The sequence below is a fragment of the Coregonus lavaretus genome, assembly GCF_964263955.1.
Source record: "Coregonus lavaretus genome assembly, contig: HAP1_SCAFFOLD_47, whole genome shotgun sequence".
NCBI classification, from domain to species: Eukaryota; Metazoa; Chordata; class Actinopteri; order Salmoniformes; family Salmonidae; genus Coregonus; species Coregonus lavaretus.
Window position 1 is genome coordinate 1,543,594 of NW_028161510.1, and position 14,361 is coordinate 1,557,954.

Sequence of the window (14,361 nt, forward strand, 5' to 3'; positions counted from 1 at the left end):
TTTACTGAGTTACAGTTCAAATGAGGAAATTAGTCAATTGAAATAAATTCATTAGGCCCTAATCTATAGATTTCATATGACTGGGAACTGGAACAGGCTGTCGTACACGTCGATCCAGAACATCCCAAACATGCACAATGGGTGACATGTCTGGTGAGTATGCAGGCCATGGAAGAACAGACATTTTCAGCTTCCAAGAATTGTGTACAGCTCCTTGCGCTGTGCATTATCATGCTGAAATATGAGGTGATGGCGGCGGAAGAATGGCTCAACAATGGGCCCCAGGATCTCGTCACGGTATCTCTGCATTCAAATTGCCATCTATAAAATGCAATAGTGTTCGTTGTCCGTAGCACTCCGTTCACAACGTTGACATCAGCAAACCGCTCGCCCACACGATACCATACGCGTGGTCTGCGGTTGTGAGGCTGGTTGGACGTACTGCCAAATTCTCTAAAACAATGTTGGAGACTGCTTATGGTATATAAATTAACATTCACTTCCTGCAGTCAGCATACCAATTGCACGCTACCTCAAAATATGAGACATCTGTGACATTGTGTTGTGTGACAAAACTGCACATTTTAGAGTGGCCTTTTATTGTCCCCAGCACAAGTTGCACCTGTGTATTGATCATGCTGTTTAAACAGCTTCTTGATATGCCACACCTGCCAGGTGGATGGATTATCTTGGCAAAGGAGAAATGCTCACTAACAGGGATCAAAACAAATTTGTGCACAACATTTGAGAGAAATAAGCTTTTTGTGCATATGGAACATTTCTGGGGTCTTTTATTTCAGCTCATGAATCATGGGACCAACGGTTTTTACATGTTGCGTTTATACACTGCTCAAAAAAATTAAGGGAACACTTAAACAACACAATGTAACTCCAAGTCAATCACACTTCTGTGAAATCAAACTGTCCACTTAGGAAGCAACACTGATTGACAATAAATTTCACATGCTGTTGTGCAAATGGAATAGACAACAGGTAGAAATTATAGGCAATTAGCAAGACACCCCCAATAAAGGACTGGTTCTGCAGGTGGTGACCACAGACCACTTCTCAGTTCCTATGCTTCCTGGCTGATGTTTTGGTCACTTTTGAATGCTGGCGGTGCTTTCACTCTAGTGGTAGCATGAGACGGAGTCTACAACCCACACAAGTGGCTCAGGTAGTGCAGCTCATCCAGGATGGCACATCAATGCGAGCTGTGGCAAGAAGGTTTGCTGTGTCTGTCAGCGTAGTGTCCAGAGCATGGAGGCGCTACCAGGAGACAACCCAGTACATCAGGAGACGTGGAGGAGGCCGTAGGAGGGCAACAACCCAGCAGCAGGACTGCTACCTCTGCCTTTGTGCAAGGAGGAGAGGGAGCAGTCGGTCAAAAACAGACTCCATGAGGGTAGTATGAGGGCCCGACGTCCACAGGTGGGGGTTGGCTTACAGCCCAACACCGTGCAGGACGTTTGGCATTTGCCAGAGAACACCAAGATTGGCAAATTCGCCACTGGCGCCCTGTGCTCTTCACAGATGAAAGCAGGTTCACACTGAGCATGTGACAGACGTGACAGAGTCTGGAGACGCCGTGGAGAACGTTCTGCTGCCTGCAACATCCTCCAGCATGACCGGTTTGGCGGTGGGTCAGTCATGGTATGGAGTGGCATTTCTTTGGGGGGCCGCACAGCCCTCCATGTGCTCGCCAGAGGTAGCCTGACTGCCATTAGGTACCGAGATGAGATCCTCAGACCCCTTGTGAGACCATATGCTGGTGCGGTTGGCCCTGGGTTCCTCCTAATGCAAGACAATGCTAGACCTCATGTGGCTGGAGTGTGTCAGCAGTTCCTGCAAGAGGAAGGCATTGATGCTATGGACTGGCCCGCCCGTTCCCCAGACCTGAATCCAATTGAGCACATCTGGGACATCATGTCTCGCTCCATCCACCAACGCCACGTTGCACCACAGACTGTCCAGGAGTTGGCGGATGCTTTAGTCCAGGTCTGGGAGGAGATCCCTCAGGAGACCATCCGCCACTTCATCAGGAGCATGCCCAGGCGTTGTAGGGAGGTCATACAGGCACGTGGAGGCCACACACACTACTGAGCCTCATTTTGACTTGTTTTAAGGACATTACATCAATGTTGGATCAGCCTGTAGTGTGGTTTTCCACTTTAATTTTGAGGGTGACTCCAAATCCAGACCTCCATGGGTTGATACATTTGATTTCCATTGATAATTTTTGTGTGATTTTGTTGTCAGCACATTCAACTATGTAAAGAAAAAAGTATTTAATAAGATTATTTCATTCATTCAGATCTAGGATGTGTTATTTTAGTGTTCCCTTTATTTTTTTGAGCAGTGTATTTTTGTTCAGTGTATGGTGGCTAGGCCTTCTATAAATCAATCGTTTCACCTTATTAGCGTAAAATAAATATGCTATAGGCTATGCAGAGCCGTGGTCGGGTCCATTCTGGTCTATCAGCTGTAGTTACATAGACCTGAGATCCAATGACAATCAAATAGGACACACCCTATATTGGGTCCATCCGGACCGTGAAGACCTCTAACTGACATCCAAAGTTAACAATATGAGTGTATTGTTAGGTCATGATCTGCTTGTAAACTGTGAAAATATTGTCAACTATCCTTCAACAGAATTATAAATACAAACATTTCAAACTGTGTAACGCCTTTTCATTGAAAATGTATTATGTTGGTAGATTGTCTTTATCGATGACAAGTCAGTATAGTAGCATGGTGATAAATGATAAGGATAACAGATGTTATACACTGCACTGTTGGAATAATATAACATCACACTGCAGATAGAAATAGACTGTAATGACAGTTGTTATGGTTGAAAAATCTATTTGCATTTGTTTTGCCTGACTTCTTTCTGTCAGAGAGGCCAGCAAAACATGCACAATGATTATGCTGATACGACGCTCACGAACATTTCCTGCCGCATCTCATAATCCAGACCAAACGCACTCCGAAACTGAAGACATTTTTCCCGCTTGCTCTACGAGATCTCACAATTTCCTCAAGTTCTTTTCAGCCAAACAATTAGATACAGGAAATCAGTTTCAGGTAACCTATTACTAATTTCTAACGTTTTAACATGATGCTTGTAGCACGGTCTGTAAACCAACGCATTCCATGATGAAACGGTAGTGGTTGCCGCGGCCTGGCTTTGTTGTTATCCCAGCTAGCTAGCCGTTAGCTGTTAGCAAGTTAGCTACACATCTCCCGTCCAATCCATTTGTGTAGTTAGCTAGCTAACATGCTAACTTCATTTCAGGGTCACGGTTTACGTGTGACTTTCATTTCATACTTAGCCAGCTGTCGTCTCGTCGTGAGTAAAATGACTGTAGCGAGGAATTAGCTAGCTAGCTAATCGGCTGCTCATTGTTTAGCCAACCCAAAAATATTTGGTTTAATTATCTAGGTAGCTAGCTAGCAAAATTAGCAGGACTAACAGTTGCTAAACTACCCGGCTAAACTAAACAGCTAATCCCTTGAACAAACCTACAGTGTCATTGCGCAAAATGTTTGCATCATCATCTGGATATGTGTGCAACAAAAGTTCAACCTTCAGCTACCATTTCTGCCAAACCGACAACGTATACACTTTTATCCACACCTTTGATAAATTCAATTAATGCACCACACAGAACCCAATGCCTCTGCAATGCTGAAAAGCAGCGTTCCCTTGGAAATGACTGAATGTACTTCTGGTGTATAAAAATGCAATGATACTGGTGGTGTGATCAAGGCGTAACCCTTTTTCCATAACGTTTTCAAACAAATTAAGAAGGAATGTCGACATAAGAAGCAAAATTCGGGTTTCCATCAAAATAATACAGCTGTGAAGCAGGCAAGAATAACTAAGTACTTCCGTTTCACGGATCTTCATCTTCAATAAATCAATCAGATTTTATTTATTAAGCCCTTTTTACATCTTCAGATGTCACAAAGTGCTATACAGAAACCCAGCCTAAAACCCCAAACAGCAAGCAATGCAGATGTAGAAGCACTATGGTATAATGGCGTTAGCAACAATTCGATGTGGATTCCGCCACCTGCTGTGGGGATGGATAATAAGGATCCCAAAAAGGAAATAATGTGGGTATTATATATATATATATATATATATATATATATATATATATTCTATCATACAAACTATCAAAAAAGAAATTAACTGAACAAAATCAACCTGCTTTTATGTAAAAAACGAACTATTTCTAATCAGGTCCCTACACAGGCTCAGAAGACTCCTGTGAGGGCGGGACATTTCCTAGCGACAATAGTCCTTGCAGTGCTTCTACCGTGAAGTCTTGGAGCCCCAAAAACGTATTGGCTGCAGATATAATGATATCCAGCTTCTTGGACTTCTTAGACACTTTGTGCTGTACAATTAATCACTGTGGCTATAAATGCCACAAAATCCACCTTCTTCACAATGAGTGTATCCAGATAACGCAATTGACTTAAAATACTAGCAACTGGTTGCAATGCATCCACCTCCATATCTTCAACACTGTTGCCTCTTGCCCCTTCGACTCTCTTCACCGCCTCCACATAGGAGATCCGCTGTACAGCCCTGATCCTTGACACCTCGACCTCCTTGACCATAACAGGGCACTCAATGAAGTCCGGAGTATGATCCCGGATAGGCGTTTTCTCCTTCCTTCCATTTACCACACGGGTCAGGTGACGTGCACTGACCACTCCTGGGATTTTCTGACTAAGGTACTCGTCATCTATATCCAACGAGACTCCAGCTATAACTCCTTTGGCGCCCTGCTCCAAAGATAAATACAGGTTACTTCTGAAGTAGGCAATTTTGCCAGATCCAGTGCACGCTTCTTCTGTTCTTAATCGACACAACACCTTAATTGAATCCACCTTTCCCACTGCTTTCTTCACAGTTCTCGATATTAGAAATAGATTTCCCAAATGCATTATGGGACCGGTCCTTGTCTTCTACTACAACTTAGACTCATTTTGTTCCTTTCTTTGATTTCATTATTTTCCGTTCATTATCATTCTATTTTCATTATCACACACTTCGCTAGCCGCACTTTCAGATCCAAGCACAGTCGCCATTTCTGTCTACTCGCTTCTTGGACCGCCGTGGTCGTCACGGATCTTTTGGAATCCTTTCAGAATAAGTGTCCCGTCATGTATACCAAACATTAAGGATATACTGAGAAGATACATGTCTCTCCGCCATAACAATGGGAGTGGTTGTCCACAACGCAGCACGGTGGGCTGTCTAGCTCCCGCCTATCCTTTCTTTTGGATTGGTGGATACATGTCATTATTGTAATCCTTTTTTGAATATTCGATGAGGGTTGTTGACGTCAACCGCCTGTATTCAATGGAGGGAGATGCTATGCTACTAGCTTCATGAATATGCATAGCCATCTAAAATACAACTCCAATATAGTGTCCTACTTATATCAGTACACTCATAACGACTTAAGGAGGATTACCAAACTTCTATTCGATCAAATAAACCTTTGTGTAGCAAATAAGCCATTGCTTTTTTTTGTTGACCAAATTCGAGACACTCTCATTGACCTCCATACAAAAACTCCTTGCTTGGTGGGCGAAACAACGGGGGAAAAAACGCCCCCTGCTGGAGGGAGACATAAATGCAGCCAAGTTGGGCCTCTCTCTTTCTCTCTGTGTATACTTTCTAAATGAATAATTCGTGCGAAAATGTGCAGAATGATCTATATATTTTATACTTGTTATCATACAAATAATAATTAAATGTATTTATATAAGATATGTGATTTTATTTGTAAATATTTCCAAGCCTAAATGGTCAACAATGTTTTTTGTGTGTGTACTCCTATCATTTGTTGCACCGTACACAATTATCTGGAGCACTTTAAGTTTCCAAATCCACTGAGTTTACACCCAGAGGAGTGTCGCTGCTCATTTCGCGACCCCTAAAGAGTGGCAAATCAGCTTAAATCCACTTGTTTTTTCATATTGGATATAAATATTGCACCGTACATAATAGATTGTGTGTCCATAAAACCAGGGTCCAGCCTACTCACTAGACTCTATAACATACAAAACAGATGAGTTTGAACCAAAACATTTAGTGTCCAATATGAAAAAACTATTGGATTTAAGCTGATTGGCTACTCTTTAAGGACCGCAAAATGAGCAGGGATGCTCCTCTGGGTGTAAACTCTGTGACAGTGTGAACGGACAGTGACAGTGTGAACGGACAGTGACGGTGTGAACGGACAGTGACGGTGTGAACGGACAGTGACGGTGTGAACGGACAGTGACGGTGTGAACGGACAGTGACAGTGTGTAGTTGACAACGATAAGAAGTAGCCACAGATAGCAGATAACGTAGCTAACAGATAGCAGATAACGTAGCTAACAGATAACAGATAGCAGATAACGTAGCTAACAGATAACATAGCTAACGCAAATACAGCTATTCTGGAAATGAATGAGCTTGAATATATCGCTAGCTCAGACTATAGAAGCAGATTACTAACTCATTCTAGCTGAACATCATTAGTTTGATTACGGATACGAGAGAAGCGGGCTTGTGATTGTTTCACAGTGACTCTAAAATAAATAACATTATTCTCTCATGGAATAAAGATGTTGTATGTGATAGCTACTTCTAAGACTCATACATTAAGTTGTTCCGAACTCACTTCACTGGCGCTTAAGAGGGAGGCTCGCTTTGCTGGTTCTAGCACACAATATACTGCTGGAATGCCAATTAAGGTGTTTACATGTCCTAATAATTTGAAAGGTTACTCAGAAAACCATGTGTTTTAATCTGGGTATGCTTACTTCGATTTTGACCTTATACCGATTAAGATAAGCAGATGAAGGTGTTGACATGACTATTGTATAATCTTCTTACTGACATAATCAGTTTAATATCAAATTATTATTATCGAGGTAGTCAAGGTAATTTAGTTAACATATACAGTACCAGTCAAAAGTTTGGACACACCTACTCATTCAAGGGTTTTTCTTTATTTTTACTATTTATTACATTGTAGAATAATAGTGAAGACATCAAAACTATGAAATAACACATATGGAATCATGTAGTAACCAAAAAAAGTGTTAAACAAATCATAATATATTTTATATTTGAGATTCTTCAAATAGCCACCCTTTGCCTTGATGACAGCTTTGCACACTCTTGACATTCTCTCAACCAGCTTCACCTGGAATGCTTTTCCAACAGTCTTGAAGGAGTTCCCACATATGCTGAGCACTTGCTGGCTGCTTTTCCTTCACTCTGTGGTCCAACTCATCCCAAACCATCTCAATTGGGTTGAGGTCGGGATTGTAGAGGCCAGGTCATCTGATGCAGCACTCCATCACTCTCCTTCTTGGTCAAATAGCCCTTACACAGCCTGGAGGTGTGTTGGGTCATTGTCCTGTTGAAAAACAAATGATAGTCCCACTAAGCGCAAACCAGATGGGATGGCGTATCGCTGCAGAATGCTGTGGTAGCCATGCTGGTGAAGTGTGCCTTGAATTCTAAGTAAATCACAGACAGTGTCACCAGCAAAGCACCATCACACTTCCTCCTCCATGCTTCACGGTGTGAACCACACATGCAGAGATCATCCGTTCACCTTCTCTGCGTCTCACAAAGACACGGCGGTTGGAACCAAAATTCTCAAATTTGGACTCATCAGACCAAAGGAAAGATTTCCACCGGTCTAATGTCCATTGCTTGTGTTTCTTGGTCCAAGCAAGTCTCTTCTTATTATTGGTGTCTTTTAGTAGTACTTTCTTTCCAGCAATTCGACCATGAAGGCCTGATTCACACAGTTCCCTCTGAACAGTTGATGTTGAGATGTGTCTGTTACTTGAACTCTGTGAAGCATTTATTTGGGCTGCAATCTGAGTTGCCGATTTCTGAGGCTGGTAACTCTAATTAATTTATCCTCTGCAGCAGAGGTAACTCTGGGTCTTCCATTCCTGTGGTGGTCCTCATGAGAGCCAGTTTCATCATAGCACTTGATGGTTTTTGTGACTGCACTTGAAGAAACGTTCAAAAGTTCTTGAAATTTTCCGGATTGAGTGACCTTCATGTGTTAAAGTAATGATGGACTGTCGTTTCTCTTTGGTTATTTGAGCTGTTCTTGCCATAATATGGACTTGGTCTTTTACCAAATAGGGCTATCTTCTGTATACCCCCACTACCTTGTCACAATACAACTGATTGGCTCAAACGCATTAAGAAGGATAGAAAATCCACAAATTAACTTTTAACAAAGCACACCTGTTAATTGAAATACATTCCAGGTGACTACCTCATGAAGCTGGTTGAGAGAATGGCAAGAGTGTGCAAAGCTGTCATCAAGGCAAAGGGTGGCTACTTTGAAGAATCTCAAATATATTTTGATTTGTTTAACACTTTTTTGGTTACTACATGATTACATATGTGTTATTTCATAGTTTTGATGTCTTCCCTATTAATCTACATTGTAGAAAACTGCACAAAAATAAAGAAAAACCCTGGAATGAGTAGGTGTGTCCAAACTTTTGACTGGTACTGTATGTGTGAGTGTGTGGGTTGAGTCCAGTGAGTGTGCATAGAGCCAGTGCAAGAGAGTCAGTGCCCATAAAAAAAGGGTGTCAATGATTAACTGTTCAGCAGTCTAATGGCTTGGGGGTAGAAGCTGTTCAAGAGCCTTTTGGTGCCAAACTTGGTACTCCGGTACCGCTTGCTGTGCGGTAGCAGAGATGACTTGGGTGGCTGGAGTCTTTGACCACTTTTAGGGCCTTCCCCTGACATCGCCTGGTATAGAGGTCCTGGATGACAGGGAGCTCAGCCGCAGGGATGTACTGGGCTGTACACACTACCCTCTGTAGTGCCTTTCGGTCGGATGCCAAGTGGTTGCCATATCAAGCGGTGATGCAGCCAATCAAGATGCTCTCAATGGTGCAGCTGTAGAACGTTTTGAGCATCTGAGGTCCCATGCCAAATCTTTTCATCCTACTGAGGGGGAAGAGGCGTTGTCGTTCCCTCGTCACAACTGCGTTGGTGTGTTTGGACCATGATAGTTCCTTAGTGATGTGGACACCGATGTGAATGGGGGTGTGCTCAGCCCTCCGTTTCCTGTAGTCCACTGTCTGCGCCTTTGTCTTGTTGACGTTGAGTGAGAGGTTGTTGTCCTGGCAAACTTAATCATGACTCACCTAGCTTTATAGGGACATAAGCAAACAAGAAAATGCTCCTCCAGAGGCGGTGCATCTAGTGATTTTAATGCAGGAAAACTGAAATCCGTTTGACCTAATATCTACCAGCATGTCACCTGTGCAAAACTCTAAGAGATACATACAAAGCTCTACCTCGCCCTCCATTTGCCAAATCATAACTCTATCCTCCTGATTCCCGCTTACAAGCGAAACTCAAACAGGAAGTACCAGTGACGTGCTCAAAATGGAAGAGGTCTGATGAAACGGATGCGAAGCTACAGGACTTTTGCACAGACTGGAATATGTTCTGGGATTCATCCGATGGAATTGAGGAGTTTACCACATCGGTTACAGGCTTCATTAATATGTGCATTGACGACGTCGTCCCCACTGTGACGTACATATCCCAACCAGAAGCCATGGATTACAGGCTACATCTGCACTGAGCTAAAGGCTAGAGCTGCCACTTTCAAGGAGCGGGACACTAATCTGGACGCTTTTAAGAAATCCTGCTATGCCCTCCGACGAACCATAAAACAACAACACTGAACCATGCATGAAGCACCAGCTATTCCGGACGACTGTGTGATCACGCTCTTCATAGCCAATGTGAGTAAGACCTTTTTAAATAGGTTAACATTCACAAGGCCGCAGGGCCAGACTGATTACCAGGACGAATACTCAGAGCATGCGCTGACCAGCCAGGACGTGTACTCAGAGCATGCGCTGACCAGCGTTTTCACTGACATTTTCAACAGCTCCCTGACCCAGTCTGTAATACCTATATGTTTCATGCAGACCACCATAGTCCTTCTGCACAAGAACGCCAAGGTAACCTGTCTAAATGACTATCACCACGTAGGACTGACATCTTTAGGCTGGTCATGGCTCACTCCAATTCACATACCGCCCCAACAGTTCCACAAATGACCCAATCTCTATTGCGCTCCACACTGCCCTTTCCCACCTGGACAAAAGGAACACGTGAGAACGCTGTTTGTTGACTACAGCTCAGCGTTCAACACCATAGTGCCCTCCAAGCTCATCACTAAACTAAGGGCCCTGGGATTAAACACCTCCCTCTGCAACTGGACCCTCGACTTCCAGACGGGCCGCCCCCAGGTGGTGAGGGTAGGCAACAACACATCCGCCACGCTGACCCTCAACACGGGGTCCCCTCATGGGTGCGTGCTTAGTCCACTCCTGTACTCCCTGTTCACCCACGACTGCGTGGCCGCGCACAACTCCCAACACCAGCATTAAGTTTGCGACTCAATTCCATTCATATTTGTGACTCAATTCCAGTTTATATGACAATCAAAGGTTGATTATCTGCAAGGTTATGGTTGAATGACTGTTTTAATATTTCACTAACTTGTGTTTTGGTATTGGTTATTGAGGGTTACTGAGTGTGAGAAATACTTTGTTACACCTTGCTGAATACTGAATGTGGTTTTGGGAAAACTACTGTTTGTTATTGAGCGTTTAATGCTGATGGTTGGAGAAACCAGTCCACTGCTCTTTATTATTTTAATTGAGTGTTACCAGTGTGACGCTATATCACAGTGAGTCATTGTATACATTGACTATTAAAGACACCATACTGTTGCTCTTGTTTTGGTGTGTTGACGATCAAGACTCTCAACACTATATCACTGCTCCTAGTGGATGAAGTAAAATTAAAAAGTAGTCCTTGTGCATGGAGTTGTATGGTTTGTTTAACTTTGCATTCATTGGGTTTTTATACATTTTAAAGCAAGAGTCTCAGCATCACTCTGTTACCTTGGAATTGCCCTAATTTATTCAACATGAATAGCCAGGTGATTTCAAGGTCAGAAAATGCTTGTGTTGCCGAATAACCTATAGGCGAATGTTGGAGTAGGCTATTTAGGATGGGGTCGTAATTTCAATCACTGAGTGTATCAGATATTAGTAATATGAATATTAACTTTAATATGCTTGTACTCAAAAGCTAGTGTTTTTATTTTATTTTTTACTTATAGCCTAGTCTGACTGCCTGTTGCCGTCAAGCTTATATTTTTTTAGGGGGAAATGGTTTCTGCTGGACGGGATGTGGTTAGCTAGCTTAGATACATCTTTGTTGTCTTTTCTGGAGCTATACCACAATCTAGGTTTGTGAAAATCACCCTGAACTCTTTGGGTCTCCTCTTTTTAGATCCACCTCTAGCCTACCATGTCTGAACCGGGTTCTGTCTGTGGTGTTCCAGCCCAGAGAGGCTCACAGCGGGGTCCAGAGATGCTGTCAGTGAAGCTGGGGGACTGCAGTCAAACAGTGGAACTCAATGTGATTGTCAAAGAGGAGGAGGAGGAGAGAGAAATCGATGAGGGGGACGAGGAAGAGAGAGAGGAGGACAGGGACTCAGGTAAATTCAGGCTAACATCCTCTTTGCTTCAGAGAGGTAAACAACCTAACATAACTTGATTTTCTGGTTCATTAAGAAATAAACGTAGAAATGTTTTTGGTTGTTGAGTCAATGAGACATATACCAATTTCAAGCTTACCTTTCTAAACAATAAAAAGTAATTTCAGAATATTTAGGGAAGTTAGCTGGCTAACTCATTGATTCTGCTTTGTAGTTTACCCCTCAGGCTTCTGTATGTGTAAGAGGGAAGGAGAGTGACAAGACAAAAATGGCTACCGACCATTGCGCAATGCATTGTAATTTGACAATGGCATTCTCTATGTGTGATGCAATGCAACAAGCCCCTTGCAAAGTCTTTCTTTCAATACTCTGTTAATCCAAATTAATGTTGAATCCTGCATTGTTAAGCTAAAAGCTTTTGTTTCTATCAGTCTGTTTCTTACTATCTGTTCATATTATTACAGGAGAGAGCCCCAACCCAGACTCAGACAACGAGCCCAGTTCCACAGCATCAAGACTACCTGGTCGTGGTCGTTACCCCTGTCCTCAATGTGAGAAGAGTTTCAGTTCCTCAACTAATCTAAAGAATCATCAAAGAGTACACACTGGAGAGAAACTTTTCCACTGCTCCACATGTGGGAAGAGTTTCAATCATTCCGGACGCCTTAAGGAACATGAGAGAATACATACAGGGGAGAAGCCTTACCACTGCTCTCTGTGTGGAAAGAATTTTCGTTTCGCAGGAGGCCTAAAGAATCATCAGAGATCACACAGTGGAGATAAGCCTTACCACTGCTCTCAGTGTGGAGAGGGATTCACTCAGCTAAGAAGTCTTAAAAGTCATGAGAGAATATCCATTGGAGGGAAGCCTGCCTGTGGTTTCAATGTAATTGTCCAAGAGGAGGAGGGTGAGAGGGAAATCAATGTGGAGGAAAAGAGAGAAGTTGAGGAGGACAATAGTGGTGTAGTTGACAGTGCATGTCAGAGCAAAAACCAAGCCATAAGGTCAAAGGAATTGTCCGTAGAGCTCCGAGACAGGATTGTGTCGAGGCACAGATCTGGGGAAGGGTACCAAAAAATTTCTGTAGCATTGAAGGTCCCCAAGAACACAGTGGCCTCCATCATTCTTAAATGGAAGAAGTTTGGAACCACCAAGACTCTTCCTAGAGCTGGCCGCCCAGCCAAACTGAGCAAACGGGGAGATGGTCCTTGGTCAGGGAGGTGACAAGAACGTTACGGTGACCGTATTACCGCCACACTGGTGGTCACGAGTCATGATGGCAGTCAAATTCGGCTTCTCCGAGCTCTGATGCTGCTGATGGTCATTAGTAGCCTACCAAACTTGCTATCTCCCTGGTACTCAGCACGCTATTGTCTCTCTAATCAGACATCAATGTAAATGTAATCCAAAATCTAATCAAACACTTCATGAGAGCCCGTGAGCTCATGTTGCGCAAAATCTTTATAGGCTATGCAATTGCTCGTGAAAACAGAGTTTTGATGGCCTCTATTAAAAAGAGGAGGATCCCATCAGCTTTCTATAGGCTAGGCCTACTATATTTATTTATCAACTTTCCTAATATTATGCACATTGCTTAGCTTTACAACAGGAGTATAGCCTACCTGGCTGGCATGGAAATGAACCAAGGGAATAGCCTCCTCCATTTGCTATTTAAGTGCATTTTGTTCTGAGACAGGTGCATGATCATGGTCCATTCTAAATCAAAACTAATTTAACACATATATACAGTGGGGAGAACAAGTATTTGATACACTGCCGATTTTGCAGGTTTTCCTACTTACAAAGCATGTAGAGGTCTGTACTTTTTTATCATAGGTACACTTCAACTGTGAGAGACGGAATCTAAAAAAAAAAATCCAGAAAATGACATTGTATGATTTTTAAGTAATTAATTTGCATTTTATTGCATGACATAAGTATTTGATACATCAGAAAAGCAGAACTTAATATTTGGTACAGAAACCTTTGTTTGCAATTACAGAGATCATACGTTTCCTGTAGGTCTTGACCAGGTTTGCACACACTGCAGCAGGGATTTTGGCCCACTCCTCCAATCAGACCTTCTCCAGATCCTTCAGGTTTCGGGGCTGTTGCTGGGCAATACGGACTTTCAGCTCCCTCCAAAGATTTTCTATTGGGTTCAGGTCTGGAGACTGGCTAGGCCACTCCAGGACCTTGAGATGCTTCTTACGGAGCCACTCCTTAGTTGCCCTGGCTGTGTGTTTCGGGTCGTTGTCATGCTGGAAGACCCAGCCACGACCCATCTTCAATGCTCTTACTGAGGGAAGGAGGTTGTTGGCCAAGATCTCGCGATACATGGCCCCATCCATCCTCCCCTCAATACGGTGCAGTCGTCCTGTCCCCTTTGCAGAAAAGCATCCCCAAAGAATGATGTTTCCACCAATTTTCTAATAATTGCGCCAACAGTTGTTGCCTTCTCACCAAGCTGCTTGCCTATTGTCCTGTAGCCCACCCCAGCCTTGTGCAGGTCTACAATTTTATCCCTGATGTCCTTACACAGCTATCTGGTCTTGGCCATTGTGGAGAGGTTGGAGTCTGTTTGATTGAGTGTGTGGACAGGTGTCTTTTATACAGGTAACAAGTTCAAACAGGTGCAGTTAATACAGGTAATGAGTGGAGAACAGGAGGGCTTCTTAAAGAAAAACTAACAGGTCTGTGAGAGCCGGAATTCTTACTGGTTGGTAGGTGATCAAATACTTATGTCATGCAATTAAA

General features: G+C 43.1%; 1 protein-coding gene across 1 annotated transcript; it reads left to right on the top strand.

Annotated features, from left to right (window-relative positions):
* The first annotated feature begins 3,008 nt into the window (after positions 1-3,008).
* LOC311120479 (uncharacterized protein) lies at positions 3,009-13,377 on the top strand. Its single transcript, XM_084195066.1, has 3 exons — positions 3,009-3,090; positions 11,396-11,603; positions 12,068-13,377. Exons 2-3 carry the CDS (start codon positions 11,414-11,416, stop codon positions 12,826-12,828), a joined length of 951 nt encoding a protein of 316 aa, XP_084051192.1. The 5' UTR covers positions 3,009-3,090; positions 11,396-11,413; the 3' UTR covers positions 12,829-13,377.
* The last annotated feature ends 984 nt before the right edge of the window (positions 13,378-14,361 follow it).